This window comes from Emys orbicularis, chromosome 1 (genome assembly GCF_028017835.1).
Source record: "Emys orbicularis isolate rEmyOrb1 chromosome 1, rEmyOrb1.hap1, whole genome shotgun sequence".
Taxonomy (NCBI): domain Eukaryota; kingdom Metazoa; phylum Chordata; order Testudines; family Emydidae; genus Emys; species Emys orbicularis.
Window position 1 is genome coordinate 116,675,665 of NC_088683.1, and position 15,441 is coordinate 116,691,105.

Consider the following 15,441-nt stretch of genomic DNA (forward strand, 5'->3'; position numbering starts at 1 on the left):
GATCCCACACTTTGTGGGTGTCCGTGTCTCTGAGAGAGTTGGCAAGACTGTCTCCTGTAGCTTCACTATCTCTAGTCCCTGAACTGGAGGAGGAGGAAACTTTTGAAGCACAGGAGGAAAGGCTTGAAAGGGAGGCTATCCCTCCAGCAAACTTCTCATCTTCACCGGATAAGGCTTTAATGCCTCCCCCCATCACTAGCTGATGATTTTAAGAACTTTCGAGATCTTACTAAGAGGGTGGCAGATGAGTTGCAAATTCCCCTACAGGAGGTAGCAGATACATATCACAAGCTGGTAGATATTCTGCATACAGTACTTCCTCCTTCTCCAAAATCGCCCTCCCAATTAAGGAGGCGGTTCTTGACCCTGCCAAAGTCATCGGGCAGACACCAACCTCCATTGCATCGACCTGCAAGAGAGTGGACAAGAAATATTACATGCCTCTCAGAGGCAGACTTTGTTTCTACATCCTCAACCCAATTCAATTGCTGTAGATGTGATTAATGCATGTGGCAAGCAACATCATGCCAAGTCGACCCCATATGATGGAGATTGGAAAAGGCTAGATTCCTTTGGAAGGAAGACTTATTCGTCTGTGACATTGAAGTCCAGGGTCACAATTTGGTCATGGCCAATTATTATTTCATTAATTATGGAAAAGTCAGTGTGTTCATCGAACATTTACCAGAGGCACAAAAAGAGCAGCTTCAGGTCATTGTCTTAGAGGGCCAGTTAGTGGCCAGGACTGTGCTACAGACAGTGTTGGATGCAGCAGATACAGCAGCCTGCTAGGTCTCCATGGCAGTGATAATGAGGCAGGCGTCATGGTTACACCTTTCTGGGTTGCCCAGAAAGGTACAGACTATGGTTGAGGATCTCCTATTCAACAGGCCCATCACTGATATGACTGGCGCCTCTCTCCACGCCTTGAAGGATTCCATGGGAATCTATACAGCGGACAAAAGAGGAGATATGGCTCTCAACCACAGTACAGGTCACGACCTTCTCAGTACCCACCCTCACAATGCTGTTATGAGCCGCAGTGCAAGAGGCTCAGGGTACAAAAGTGAAAACAGCACCCCAGTATGCAACCTCTGACCGTCTCTTCTCAGCACTTTTGACAGATTGGTTGAGGGCCTGAACAACTACGCCTTGAAACATCAGCTACCATCTATGCACCTGTCACATGATTTTGGCAATTACCTGACCTTCTTTCACAGCAGCTGGGACAAATGGCTCTTGGAGATGATTTCAAAGGGTTATGCCATTCATTTCTCGTCCCTCCCCCATTCCCACCCTCCTTCGCCATCACTCTTCAGGGACCCTTCTCACGAGAACCTGCTTCGCCAGGAGATAGATCATCTGTTACACCTAGGAGCCATAGAACCAGTCCCAGCAGAACTCAGAGGCAAGGGGTTTTACTTCCATTTATTCCCTGATCCCCAAGGCAAAGGGAGGTTGGACACCCATTCTAGACCAAAGGGCATCAAACAGATGTGTGAAGGTGCAGAAGTTCAAGGTGGTCACGCTAGGAGCCATTATTCCAGCTCTGGAGCAAAGAGCTTGGTTTTTGGCCCTCGACCTACAAGATGGCTACTTCCACGTCTCAAATCTGACCATCGCACAGGAAATACCTATGGCTTACCTTTGGGCAAGACCATTATCCGTACAGATGTTCCAATTCGGCCTCTTGTCCGTATCCAGGGTATTCTCCAAGGCTGTCTGTCATAGCGGCACACTTGCAAACATAAGGCATTATCTACATTATCTAGACAACTGCCTTGTTGAGGATGCCATATGCGCCACTCAGATCACCATGCGCACTTTTGCACAACTGGGCTTACAGCACAACATCCAGAAACCAACCCTCAGCCCGTTACACCGACTGGAATTTATTGGAGCCAAACTTGACACAGTGCAAGTGAGAGCCTTATTCCTGCTGCACAGATTTACCACCCTCACGAGCCTCATAGAGACAGTCCAGGCTAGCCCACAAACGTCAGCCAGGAACTGCCTACAGTTGCTCAGTCATATGGCAGCATGCACCTTCGGCACTCTGCACGCCTCATTGTTCATGAGGTGTCTACAGATGTGGCTTAGGTCCGTCTGTTCCTTGAACAAAGACAGGCTAAGCAAACCGCTATCAATACCCTCCACTATAAAGCACTCCCTGGACTGGTGGAAAGACGCATCCAAGCAGACGTTTCATTTGTACAATTGCTACCGACGCTGACTCGGACGTATGCCTCCCTGATAGGCTGGGGAGCCCATCTACATGACCACAAGGTTCAGATCAAGTGGTCTCCTACAGGAGCGGCTCTCGTACCAATCTTTTGGAGTTAAAAGCCATCAAATGCCTGTGCACACTTTCTCCGATTCATCAAGAATGCCACGTGAAGGTCACGAGAGACAATATAACTTGTATATTTTACATCAATCACCAGGGGAGTGCCTGATCTCCCTCCCTCTTCACAGAAGCACTCAGACTTCGGAATTGGCGCATCTGACACAGCGTGCTTATCTCAACCATCTACCTACCTGAGATGCAGAACGTGACAACCAACAGTCTGTCAGAACATCTCTCATGACCACAAATGGGAACTGAACTCAGAGGTGCTTCATGACTAAGGCTACAATTTAGTCACAAGTATTCTTAGTAACTCATGGACAAGTCATGGGCAATACACACAAAATCACAGGCCTGTGACCTGTCCATGACTAAATCTTAAGGGGGTTACTGCTGGGGGGTGCCAGGACTGCTGCTGGGGGTGAGGGGGCATCTGGAGAGGTTGCTGCTGGGGGGGCGGTTGCTCCAGGGGGCTGCTGCTGGGGCAAGCAGGGGGCCAGCCATGGTATCAGCTGCCGGGGGCCGCCTGGGCACCACTACTGGGGGTTGCCCAGGGAAGTGGCTACTCCGGCTGCCTGGGCACCACTGCCAGCGGCCACCTGGGGAAGTGGCTACTCCGGCTGCCAGGGGACGTGGGCAGTGGCTGCACTGGCCACCGAGGGACCACTGCTCAGGTGGTCCCTGGGGCCAGCCTCACCAGCCGTTGCTCAGGCGGTCCCTGGAGCTAGCTGCACAGGGCCGCCTGAGCAGTCTACGGGGCTGCTCCAGCAGCGGCTGGGGGCAGCTGTCCCGGGGGCCACCTGGCTAGCTGGCCTTAGAGCCAGCTACTTGGGCGGCCCTGGGGTCAGCTACACTGGCTCCCACAGAAGTCGCGGAGATCGCGGGAAGTTATGGAGTCCTTGACTTCCACGCCAAACACGGAGCCCTATTCATGACACATTCACCCTTTGGGGAACCCTGACTGTAGATCGGAACAAGAAATGTCCTCATTGCTCCAGGGCAGTCCTGGGGAAACAGTCCTTGGGAGATGTGCTCATCCTCCCATGGGACAGGAACCTTTTATACACCTTTCCCCCCACTCCTCTACTGTCCAAGGTACGATGTGACAAAGCAAGAGTTATTCTGATAGCCACCTCCTGGCATAGTTTGGTTTCCTTACCTGGCACTGATGGCACTATGTTCTCCAGTTCCTCTTCAACCCATTCCTCAAAACTAACAGCTCCTTCACTCCAACTTGTGGCTCCTCCGCTTCCAGGTGTGGCTCCTTCTTGGTTCCAGGATCTAGAGGTAGAATGCTTTGATGAAGTAAAAGACGTGTTATTACATAGCCGAAAATTGACCACTACTTAACTGCAAAAATGGAAGTGATTCCAAATTTGGTGGTAGTCTAAGCACATAGACCAAACATCTTCCTCCCTCCATCTCCTCAAAACTCTGTTCCTTTAAGGTACATCTTGCAACTATAATGGCCTTTCACTGTCAAGTAGACAGATACTCTGTTCGCTCACCCACTGACGCGTAGATTACTTAAGGGTGTTGGAAATCTCTTCCCACACATGACACCTGCTCCAACCTGGGATCTTAATTTACTTCTCTGAGCCTTGACTATGCCTCCTTTTGGTGACTTGCTCTCTCTCTCACACCTGTCCATGAGCAGATAGTCTCCTGGCAACTCAATGCTCAGTTGGACAGTTGTGTACTAATATTAATTTTAAAGAAAAATGGTTTTTGACTAACCTGCACAAAACACACATGAACACTCCCATCACTTAAAGTAATACAGTTACGTTGATAATTGAATACATTTACAGAACGTTTTCATTGTGAAAACATTTTGTATAACTCTTGTTACTCATTCATAGATAGGTTTTTCTTGAGGTGCTAACAATATATGTCAAATCTTTGAGACACACACAAAATTGTAAAAGGAAGATACTTCCAAAATTGTCATGAAATGTACACCTATAAGCTATTAAATTACACTATCCACATTATATACACTCAACATACACCAGTTACCTCAGTTATTGTTTCCAAGTAAGTCTGAATTAATTCTTGTTGGTTTTGTCATGTAGAAAATAAACTGATTGCTGAGGGTCATATATGCTTAGTCCCATTTCATTTGGCAGCAGCAAGGATAAAATCTTTAATAGTCTTCTCTCTCAAATCATTCTGTGGGAAATTGTCTTGTCATATCTTGAAAAACTAGTGCATAGGGCTCATGAAATAGAACATTATGGCATTGCCATGCCAGTAGTAATATCCATTTTCAGTCAGAGTGAAAAACAGATAACAGCTAAAAATATGCTTCAGCCTTTGAACAGAAGAGTTTATAGTAACTGATGTTTTTGCACAATTGAAATGTACAGCTGGTTTATGTGGCTAGTCACAGAATTAAGCTTGTGAAGTTATTTGGTCTCTTCTCTGGGAGATATGGGTTCACCTTAAACGCAGTTTGCCAGTGCAGAGCAACTTGGTTCATCACAATTGTTTGACTCTGGTTATGAAAGACTCTGAACAGGCAGAGAAGAGAATTGAAGTTCATTTCCAGCACTTCGTTAGGAGATCTCGCACAGTACTTTCAAGTTTCAATGACCTTAGTCCCTCATTCCTTTTACTGCAGCTAAACATTTGAGAGCTGTTTTGAACACTTACAGAATATTAAATCAATAGCTGTAATAGGAATTAGTTGGGCTGCCTGACTTCAATTATGCAGTGATTTTGTAGCTGTGTTGGTCCCAGGATATTAGTCAAGGTGGGTGAGGTAATATCTTTTATTGAACCATCTTCTGTTAGTGAGAGAGACAAGCTTTCAAGCTACACAGACCTATTCTTCAGGTCTGGGAAACAGTGTGTCGCAGCTAAATATAAGATTGAACAGATAGTTTGGCAGAAGTAGTAAATTTCAATTAAACAATTTATGCCAAGCAGAAATCCTGTGATGAAGTGACAATAGCTTACCTGGATGAGCGAGACTTTTAGTGCTACTGTAATACAAATAATAGAGGACCAAATAAGAGTCCTGTTACACTTGAGGCTATAAAAATACAGACACTCCCTTCCCCAAAGAGGTCACAGTCTAAACCAGGGGTCGGCAATCTTTCAGAAGTGGTGTGCCGAGTCTTCATTTATTCACTCTGATTTAAGGTTTCGCGTGCCAGTAATACATTTTAACGTTTTTAGAAGGTCTCTTTCTATAAGTCTGTAATATATAACTAACCTATTGTATGTAAAGTAAATAAGGTTTTTAAAATGTTTAAGAAGCTTCATTTAAAATTAAATTAAAATGCAGAGCCCCCCGGACCGGTGGTCAGGACCCGGGCAGTGTGAGTGCCACTGAAAATCAGCTCGCATGCTGCCTTTGGCACACGTGCCAAAAGTTGCCTACCCCTGGTCTAAACTAAAGCAAGATGCAACAAGTTGGTGTGACAAAAATGGCCAACGGAGAATAAGGGTAACACTGAAAGGAAGGCATAATTGCATAGACAGAATCCATGCACAATTTATAGGTTTGAAGGGGTTTAAAAATATAGACCGACAAGGGACATTAATGATGACAGTAGTCCTTGTTGTTTTGTTTCATTTACAGGTGCAGAATGAATTTATTCTAGCAACTGAGAGAGATTCATTTGTAGAGCAGGTACGAGAGATCATTGAGAAAGCCGATGAAATGCTCAGCGAGGATGTCAGTGTAGAGCCGGAAGGTGATCAGGGCTTGGAGAGTATGCAGACGAAAGATGACTGCTTCTTTCCAGGGTCCCAGGTAAGTGGGGAACTGGTTGCTTCAGCCAGACTGTTTACAACCTCTGTTTTGAGAAAGTGGTGGCATAAGTAGAGCTGGCCAGAAACTGGAATTCCTGTTCCACATTTGAAATTTCAGAATTTCAAGAAATTGCTCCAAAATGGAACAACAATGAAATGATTTAGAAAAAAATCAGACCTCTTGTATTGACATTTTCAAAGTGATTCCTCTGCTTCTCCAGTTGTCCAGCATCCTGGCAGCCCACCAGGCAGGGGAAAGGGGTTGTGAGGGCTTCCAGGACTGCTTTGGAGCTGGGACAACTGCAACCTATGGGAGTCCTGGCTCCAGGGCAGTCTGCCTGGCAGGAAAACAGGTAGGTTTCCAAACTTTCCTGTCTTGGTAATTTAGATGCAATACTGACATGTTCCCATGGAACAGAGTTTCGGGGGTGGGGGGGGGGTGGGAGAGGGGCGAAGTGAGGTAGAACTAGACTAGATTGATGAAGTACTCAAATTCACAGTATTGCTTACAGTAGCAGTACACTGAATACCATAGTTATGCCACTGAACTTGTGTTTAAGCTTTTTTTGAAGATTGAGGTTGTGCTTGAATGTAAATTTTACTATTTTATCTTTTTGCAGAAATTGGAGGGAGAGTTCAAACAGCCAGATCCTGTATCTTTCATGCCGCAGAGAACTGGTAAGCTTTATAATACTTATCCAACAGTTTCCTAGTGCTGACTTTGATCCAGCTGAGGAGCGCAACCTTTATATGCTTGAGTGCATGATCTGGCAGGACATGCTGTAATGAGTGAGATGCAGCACATCGCTAAATACCTAACTTCTCTTTATTGTTTAGGTGTTCCTCCCAGCTCTTTCACCCAGGTTGTCCATTCTGCTGGAAGACGGTTTATTGTCAGTCCTGTCCCAGAGAGTCGGTTAAAAGAACAGCAGTTTTTCACCTCTTCTATTCCTGCAGGAAAGGAACTTCCAGATATTGGTTAGTTACCCAAAGCTCTCTGAAGTTTTGATTGTTAATATTTATTTATGATACCAGCTACAAGTTGTTTAACCAGAGTGACCAGTTCTTGTAGTAGCTGTCAGTCCCAGGATATTAGAGAGACCATAGGTGCCAACTCTGTGGGTGCTTCAGCCCTGGAGCACCCACAGGGAAAAATTAGTGGGTGCGCTGCACCCACCAGCAGCCAAGCTCCCCTCACTCCCCGCCCCACCTCCTCCTCCCGTGAGCGTGCCGCATCCCTGCTCGTCCACCTACCTCCTAGCACTTCCCGCCCGGCTGCCACCAAACAGCTGTTTGGCAGTGTTAGCGTGCTCTGGGAGGGAGGGGGAGGAGCGGGAATGTGGCAAACTCAGGGAAAGAGGCAGGGTTGGAATGGGGGCGGGGCAGGTGCGGGAAGGGGCAGGGCAGGTGCGGGGGTGGGTGGGGTCGAGCACCCACGGGAAAGAGGGGAAGTCAGTGCCTATGCGAGAGACAAGAGAAGTGAGGTCATATCTTTTATTGGACCAAATTCCATTGGTGTGAGAGAAGCTTTTGAGTTTACACAGAGCTCTTTTTCAGGTCTGGGAAACTCACGCAATGTGTCACAGCTAAATACAAGGTGAAACAGATTGTTTAGCATAAGTAGTTAACACACATTTCAAGGGACCATTCAAGGCGAAGTGGCCCATTAGCACGCCTCCAATCATAGGGGGGAAAAGGAAGCTCCTTTCCCCGCCACCCTCTCCTTGTGCAGAGAAGGGTTACTAGGATGATCTGAGGAATGGAAAACCTACCTTATGAGAGGAGACTCAAAGAGCTTGGCTTGTTTAGCCTAACTAAAAGAAGGCTGAGGGGAGATATGATTGTTCTCTATAAATATACCAGAGGGATAAATACCAGGGAGGGAGCGGATTTATTTAAGTTATGCGCCAATGTGGACGCAAGAACAAACTGATCTAAACAGGCCATCAACAACTTTGGGCTTGAAATTAGGTGAAGGTTTCTAACCATCAGAGGAGTGAAGTTCTGGAACAGCCTTCCAAGGGGAGCAGTGCGGGCAAAAAACCTAACTGGCTTCAAGACTGAGCCTGAAAAATGTATGGAGGGGATGGTATGATGAGACTGCCTACAAAGGCATGTAGCCAATCTGTGACTGCTAATAGCAAATGGGACACTAGATGCGGAGGGCTCTGAGTTATTACAGAGAATTCTTTCCCAGGTATCTGGCTGGTGGGTCTTGCCCACATGCTCAGAGTCTATCTGATAGCCATATTTGGGATCAGGAAGGAATTTTCCCCCAGGTCACATTGGCAGAGACTCTGGGGGTTTTTCACCTTCCCCAACAGCATGGGGCATGGGTCACTTGCTGGTTTAAACTAGTGCAAATGGTGGATTCTCTGTAACTTGAAGTTTTTAAATCATGATTTGAGGGCTTCAGTAACTCAGCCAGAGGTTAGGGGTCTATCACAGGAGTTGTTGGATGAGGTTCTATGGCCTGCAATGTGCAGGAGGTCAGACTAGATGATCATGATGGTCCCTTCTGACCTTAAAGTCTGAGTCTGTGAATGGTCCCTTGAAATCAGACATGCCAAACCCATGGAAAAAAAACGAAGAAATTGGGCTTATTTTTGGCTTAATTGGCTTGAGTTGCTTGTTGGCTAGTTTTTGGCTTGTAGCTTGTTGCTTTTTTTTTTTTTTTTTTTTTTTTAAATTGGCTCCCGGCAAGTAGGGGCAACAAGGGGAGAGATTCAGAGGTACACAGTGGGCCCACCAGTCACAGACTGCACACCGGGAGGATCTAGTCACATAGAGTGTTGGGGGTTCTTAGGGATTTGCTTGTTTTGACCTTTTTTTGAAATGGGATTAACTTGATTTTTGGTTTACCGTGAAAGTTGGGGTGCTTATTTACCACGTGAAAGTTGGCAACTGTGCTAGAAATGTGTGTTAACTACTTATGCTAAACAATCTGTTCCACCTTGTATTTAGCTGTGACACTGAGTACTTTTTCCCAGACCTGAAAAGAGCTCTGTGTAAACTCAAAAGCTTGTCTCTCTTAACAGAAGTTGGTCCAATAAAAGATATTACCTCACCCACCTTGACCAGTTCCTTACATTAGGGAAAAAAACACACTGAAAATAAGGAACTAACTGCTGGTTAGAGCCAAAAATGCTTTTGGGCAGCATTATGCAAGATTTCCCTCCTCTGGATCGCTGTCTAACTGATACTACCCATTGCTGTTCCAGTGCTAGGCTCCTATAGGGTTCACAGCACATCTTAAATTATGATTTGCAACATATCCCTGGCTCTGTAATCCTAGGTCTTTTTTGAATAGCCTACTTAAATCATGCCATAATGCACTATACTGGAATGGTGTTAATCTAGCAATGATAGGTAAACCATGGTAAACTTCTCTAGGTGGACTGACTGGATTTTTTTTTTCAGTTGCTTCCTCTTCATCACATGGTCCTGGGATGAACCTGTCTCATTCTGCATCATCACTCAGTCTGCAGCAAGCTTTCTCTGAGATCAGGCATACTCAAATGACAGAAGGACCCAGTACAGCTCCTCCAGTTTTTAACCAAACTATACCACCATTTCCACCTGTACTTGCTAACATGGCTGGGAGTCTACCATCTACATCAGTGGCTCCTCTCCCAGCATCTCCCCCCTCCACCACTGGTATTGCTCTTCCAGTAGCTCAGTCTGTTGTTCCCCTGCCTACAGAAAAGGTGCCAGCTGGAGTTGCACCAAGCACAGGTGTTTCAGGCTCCAGTTCTCCCACAACATCACAGTCTGGGCACCAATTAATTGGTGGAGTGACTTCCAGTATGAGTGCACCTGCTTCTTTTTCATTAACTGTTACATCGCAGACTGCTCAACCACTGACGGAAGAAGTTGTCCCTAATATCAGCGCACCTGCTTCTTTAACATTGCCACCAACACAACCGATTCCTGTCATGGCTGGCCCCAGTGTTAGTGCCCCAAGTGCTGTACCCCCACCTGCGACATCTCCGCCTGCTCAACAGATTTCAAGTAGTATGGAGTCTGTGGCAGCTCCGCAAACATCTGTAGCCCCAACTATGGCTCATAATGTGACTTCACAAACTCCTCAGCTCAGCAGCAGTAGCTCCACCCCCAGTCTGGCAGAAACAGTTGTTGTAAGTGTGCTACACTCAAAGCCTGAGGATGGACAGTCAGTAGATAAAACGAAGCTGTGCAGTGCAGCTGGCTTGTCCCTTCCTATCTCTGCACCATTGTCCTCTGCAGTGGCATCAAGTATATCTAGTTCAGTCCCTCAGCCTGCTGTGGTGCATCCTTTACTCATCCCATCAGCAGTTGCATCAACACCTGTCCTACCCCAGGCAGCAGCTGCAATCTCTACCCCCATATTACCCCAGGTTCCTTTATCTGGCATCCTACCACTGACGCAGCCAGTTGCTAACTTGCCTGCAGTACAGCAGACCTTGATACACAGTCAACCTCAACTTGCTCCGCTACCCAATCAACCTCATACTCAGTGTCTGGAGGCTGATGTTGACACTCAACCCAAAGCTCCTGGCATCGATGACATAAAGACCTTGGAAGAAAAGCTACGATCTCTATTCAGTGAACATGGCAATGTTGGAGCAACACATCCACCAGTATCTCTGGAGACATCACTGGTAATGGAGACTACAGTCATGCCTGGTGTACCAACGACTGCTGTTGCACCAACTAAACCTATGACCGCCACTACCAGCTCTAGTATACCACCAGTTAGTTTGCCCCTTGGACCAGCTGGCTTACCAGTGATGACACCAGTTGCCACACCTGGTCAAGTGGGCATTCCTGTCACCTATGTTCCAGCATCAGGCAGCATTGCAACAGCAGCAGTGAAACCAGTGACCCCTCCCTCAAAGCCACCTCTTAGCAGGGTACCGGTAAGGAATCCAGCACTCTTGTGAATGGTGTTAAGTATACGAGAGAATAATCTTTTGGAAAGAACTCTTGTTCTGAAGCAAGGCTGAAACAGAATGTTTATCCAAACTGATTTGTACAGTCTATTAGTATATTCTCTGGTTTTAGTGCAGGTACAGTGTTGGCATGCTTTTTCCCTCTTAAGCCAAGTACAGGCAGCTGTCCCCCCTCCCCTGCAGCCTCAGCTTGCTCTGCCGCCGGCACAATGCTCTGGGTGGCGGAACTGCGAGCTTCTGGGGCAGCGCAGCTGCAGAGCCCGGCCTGACCCAGTGCTCTGTGCTGCTTGGTGGCGACGGCGTGGCTGGCTGCAGCCGGACGGCACAGCTGTAGCGCCGCCAGCCACCGGTGCTCCAGGCAGCGTGTTAAGAGGGAATGAGGGGTTGGATAGAGGGCAGGGGAGTTCGGGGTGGTGGGCGGGGGTGTGAATAGGGGTCGGGGCGGTCAGAGGGCGGGGAACGGGTTGAATGGGGACAGGGGTCCCCGGGGGGCAGTCAGGAAGGAGGGGGGGTTGGATGGGATGGTGGGGGGCAGTCGAGGCAGGGGTTCCGGAGGCAGTCAGGGGACAGGGAGAAGGGGTGGTTGGGTGGGGCAGGGGTCCTGTAGGGGCAGTCAGGAATGAGAGCGGGGGTTGGATGGGCCGGCGGGGGGCAGTCAGGGGCAGGGGTTTCCATGGCAGTCAGGGAACAGGGAGAAGGGGTGGTTGGATGGGGCAAGGGTCCTGGGGGGGGCCGTGAGGGAACAGGGGGGGTTGGATGGGGCAAGGGTCCTGGGGGGGGCCGTGAGGGAACGGGGGGGCTGGATGGGGCAAGGGTCCTGGGGGGGGGGGGCGGGACAGATAGGGAGTGGGGACTGGGCCACGACCCCCTCCCGTAACCGGCCATCCATACAATTTCCGAAACCTGATGCGGCCCTCAGGCCAAAAAGTTTGCCCGCCCCTGAACTAGATTCTGCCACAGTTACTTTCCACTTGCTTAAAGATCTAAGAATGCTTTATCCAACAAGGAACTGTCTATCATGGTTTGCTGCCATAAAAAGCTACCACCCAAATATCATTGGGTCAGGGGTGGCCAACCTGAGCCTGAGAAGGAGCCAGAATTTACCAATTTACATTGCCAAAGAGCCACAGTAATACATCAGCAGCCCCACCGATCAGCGCCTCCCTCTCTGCCCCGACACCTCCTGATCAGCTGTTTCGTGGTGTGCAGGAGGCTCTGGGGGGGAGGGGGAGAAGCGAGGGCACTGCAGGCTATGGGGAGAGGGGTGGGAAGGGGTGGAGTGGGGGCAGGGCCTGTGGCAGAGCCAGGGGTTGAGCAGTGAGCACACCCCGACACATTGGAAAGTTGGCGCCTATAGCTCCAGCCCCGGAGTTGGTGCCTATACAAGGATCCGCATATTAACTTCTGAAGAGCCATATGTGGCTCCAGAGCCACAGGTTGGCCACCCCTGCATTAGGTTATCGTGCCACTTACTATGTGTGTCTTCTGAAATCAAGGAGACATACCCGCACTAGCTCTGATCAATCTAGTGTACTAGAAATAATAGAATGCAGGCAAAGTGACACAAGAGGTGGGGGGAGATCTGGACATAATGGAGGGGACGAGAGTTGGAAAAAATACATACAGAGCCTCTTAGTTATTAGGTCCTCCCACTTTTGTAATGATTTGGAATAACTAACTGGAATGTGCTGTCTGACTTTGCTGTGAGGCTTGCGTGCCTCGTTCTACCCTTTCCAGTTGCTCTAACACTTTCCACATAACCTGGCTGGATTTTTTTCCCCTTACCAAGATGCATGTTCCAGTCATCTGCTTGGGCAGTCAGCAGCTTCAGGTAGCTGTTTATGATGGGTAAAAAAATTGACCCAGGGAGGTTAAAAATAATATATTTCTTAGTGGATGGAGACTTCCTCAGATATCAAAAGCGTCTCAGGTTCTTTATTATTGCTTAAAGCGATTTACTACAATCACATGAATATTGCCACTCTTAAGCAGCAGTGGAATCTCAATATAGAGATGTCAGGGAAACTGGGTAGGGGCCACATCCTATTCTGGATTGCCTTGCTTAGTTGTCACTAAGCTTTCTATTGGAAAATTATGATCGTTGCAGTGGTTCTCATGGATTTGAGAGATGTCAAGATTCCTGGCTTTTTTAAAAATAAAAACAAAACTACTTGCCTCAGTCATAAACACAGATTGTTTCCCTGTGGCCATTCAAAGAAAAAATGCAAGTGGATATCCTAGCTGCAATGAATTCCCTCTTAACACTGTTCCTTGCCTCCATAGGAAGTCTCCACAGGGAAATTCTTAAAGGTTTCTACTAAGTGATGTGAGTTATTGTAACTTGCTGACTGCTCCTACTGTTGTTCTTTGTTTGATGGACTTGCATTTCCTGTTCATTATCCATAGGTGCTACCGGTAGGTTTTGAACTTCCAGCTGGCACTCCATCCAGCGAACAGCTGCCACCCTTTCCAGGACCTTCACTAACTCAGGTGCTACATGACTTGGCAGATTCTGTCTGTTACTTCTCCTTTCTCTTTCAAAGAGCATGTTCCAATTAAACTCTCCATTGCATGGTCTTGGCTTCTTCACTTTCTCTTTTGACTGAGTAACCCCTTCTGTGTAGTAGTGACAAGAGTCACTTGTGCACTGGAAAGGCAGCCAACTTTCCCTTTGGATTACTGGACCTTAATGTTTGAACTCTGGGTGCAATGACTCAAGCTTATGTTTTTACTTCTATTTTGAGCTTGAGGGAGAGCTTCTTAAAAGCCCTTGTTTTACAGACAAGTGTATTCAGTGTTGAACAGTAGCTGTGTTTCAAAGTCAGTTATGTGCCAAATATGTCATATTTGCAAGGCAACAATAATCACTGGGTCTTTGAGTGCTGGTGTTGCTAGTTACACCACCTGCAGAGCTCAAGGGGTGAGACTGAAGGTGTTGTATTCCATAAGATGTAGCTATTTCAAACGTGCATTTCATAAACTAAGTACAGAAACTTCTTTCAGCAAATCCCAGTGTTGGTAGAAAACACACTGGGAATGGCCAGCCCTGAGGAGGACAGCGAGCTAAAGCAAAATTAGTAAATTAACTTGCCCAGTGATGCTGAAATCCTCTTTCCAGTGGATACATGAATTAGTTGTATGTAAATGAAGAGAGTCATGAAACTTAACTTCAGAAGTATTACACACACCTGTCCTATGATTAGAATAAAAGGAGTATCTGGGAGCAAAGTTCTAGCTCTGCAGGGAGCAATAAATATTGCAATACCCATCTAGCTGTTGAAAACCCAAGACTGCTGGCTATGAGAACTCAGTGGGTTTTTAATAGTCTCCTTTTCCTAGTCTAGCAGAGTTGGTGCAATTCTATAAATCTTCTAATGTTGATTAAAGATTATAGTTCAAGCAAACTGCTGGGACCTGCATTTGGCCACCTTCTGGTGTATAGATAGCTGAGAACTTCCTGGGAGACTGGTGGATGTTTTGCCTTGTCGGTGAACTTTTGAGGCTGTTACTTATTGCCTTAAAGACCAAGACAAACCTTTCTGACTGACAACTGCCACTTCCTTCTGGAAAATAGAGGAAAATTCATAGAAGGGGTTATGGAACTCAAGAGAACATAGAAAAAAAGCAGTCAAGATCTGCAATGAAATAAGAAAGATTTCTAGATATCTTAAATTGCTGTGCAATGAGGTAGTATGGAGAAAAATTAAGCATATCTTTAAAGAAGAAACATACAATATATGATGAAAGAAAAGCTAAAAATAAAAGCAGTGAAGATGGAGACTTGTAAGCAGTCTGTATCCTGTTCTTAATGTGTTTTAGAAACAGCATGGTTAGTGTCAGAAGGTTATTTACGGAATAAACACAAACTGGACTTTTCTTCCAGTGAACTTTGCCTGTAAATGTAATCCCCATTTCTCAGATTTAGATTTATAAAGGAGGAGGTATTATGTGTTAAAGCAGGCATCTGGTAATACCTGCTTTAAAGCTGCAAAACCATTTCAGTTATAAACCTAACGTTTTTTACACACACCTTTCTGAAGTATTTACTTTTTTGAAGTGAAATTTTCCATTTGTGGTTTGTGCCAAAGATGACCTATTTTTGGAATATTTAAGCAAAATCCTTTCAGCCAAATTTGAGTTATGGACGTGAAACACTACTGCCTTTTTAAAGCCATTGTTTTATTTTGTTTTATTTTTATATATATAAAAATAAAATTCAGGTTAGAAGTACTTTAAAAGTTTTATAGCCAAAATGGCTATAATATGGAACTTTATTGCCTTGTGGGCTATTGCTAGTGGCTGGATGAGCAGGGAATGAAAATTAAATGAGAATTCACCTCTGCGTATTCTCAGAGATATCAGCTAAGACTTTTATTGGAGCCTGATGGAAGCTTTGCCTGT

At 46.4% G+C, this 15,441-nt stretch overlaps 1 protein-coding gene across 1 annotated transcript in view; it reads left to right on the forward strand.

The window, feature by feature from the left end:
- The window catches only part of WNK1 (WNK lysine deficient protein kinase 1), a 170,070-nt gene that overhangs the window by 116,762 nt on the left and 37,867 nt on the right, over positions 1 to 15,441 (forward strand). Inside the window, exons 17-21 of the mRNA XM_065406985.1 lie at positions 5,937 to 6,110; positions 6,730 to 6,787; positions 6,947 to 7,087; positions 9,530 to 11,007; positions 13,447 to 13,530. Coding sequence (XP_065263057.1) covers positions 5,937 to 6,110; positions 6,730 to 6,787; positions 6,947 to 7,087; positions 9,530 to 11,007; positions 13,447 to 13,530 — 1,935 coding nt within the window. The remainder of the gene's footprint in view (positions 1 to 5,936; positions 6,111 to 6,729; positions 6,788 to 6,946; positions 7,088 to 9,529; positions 11,008 to 13,446; positions 13,531 to 15,441) is intronic.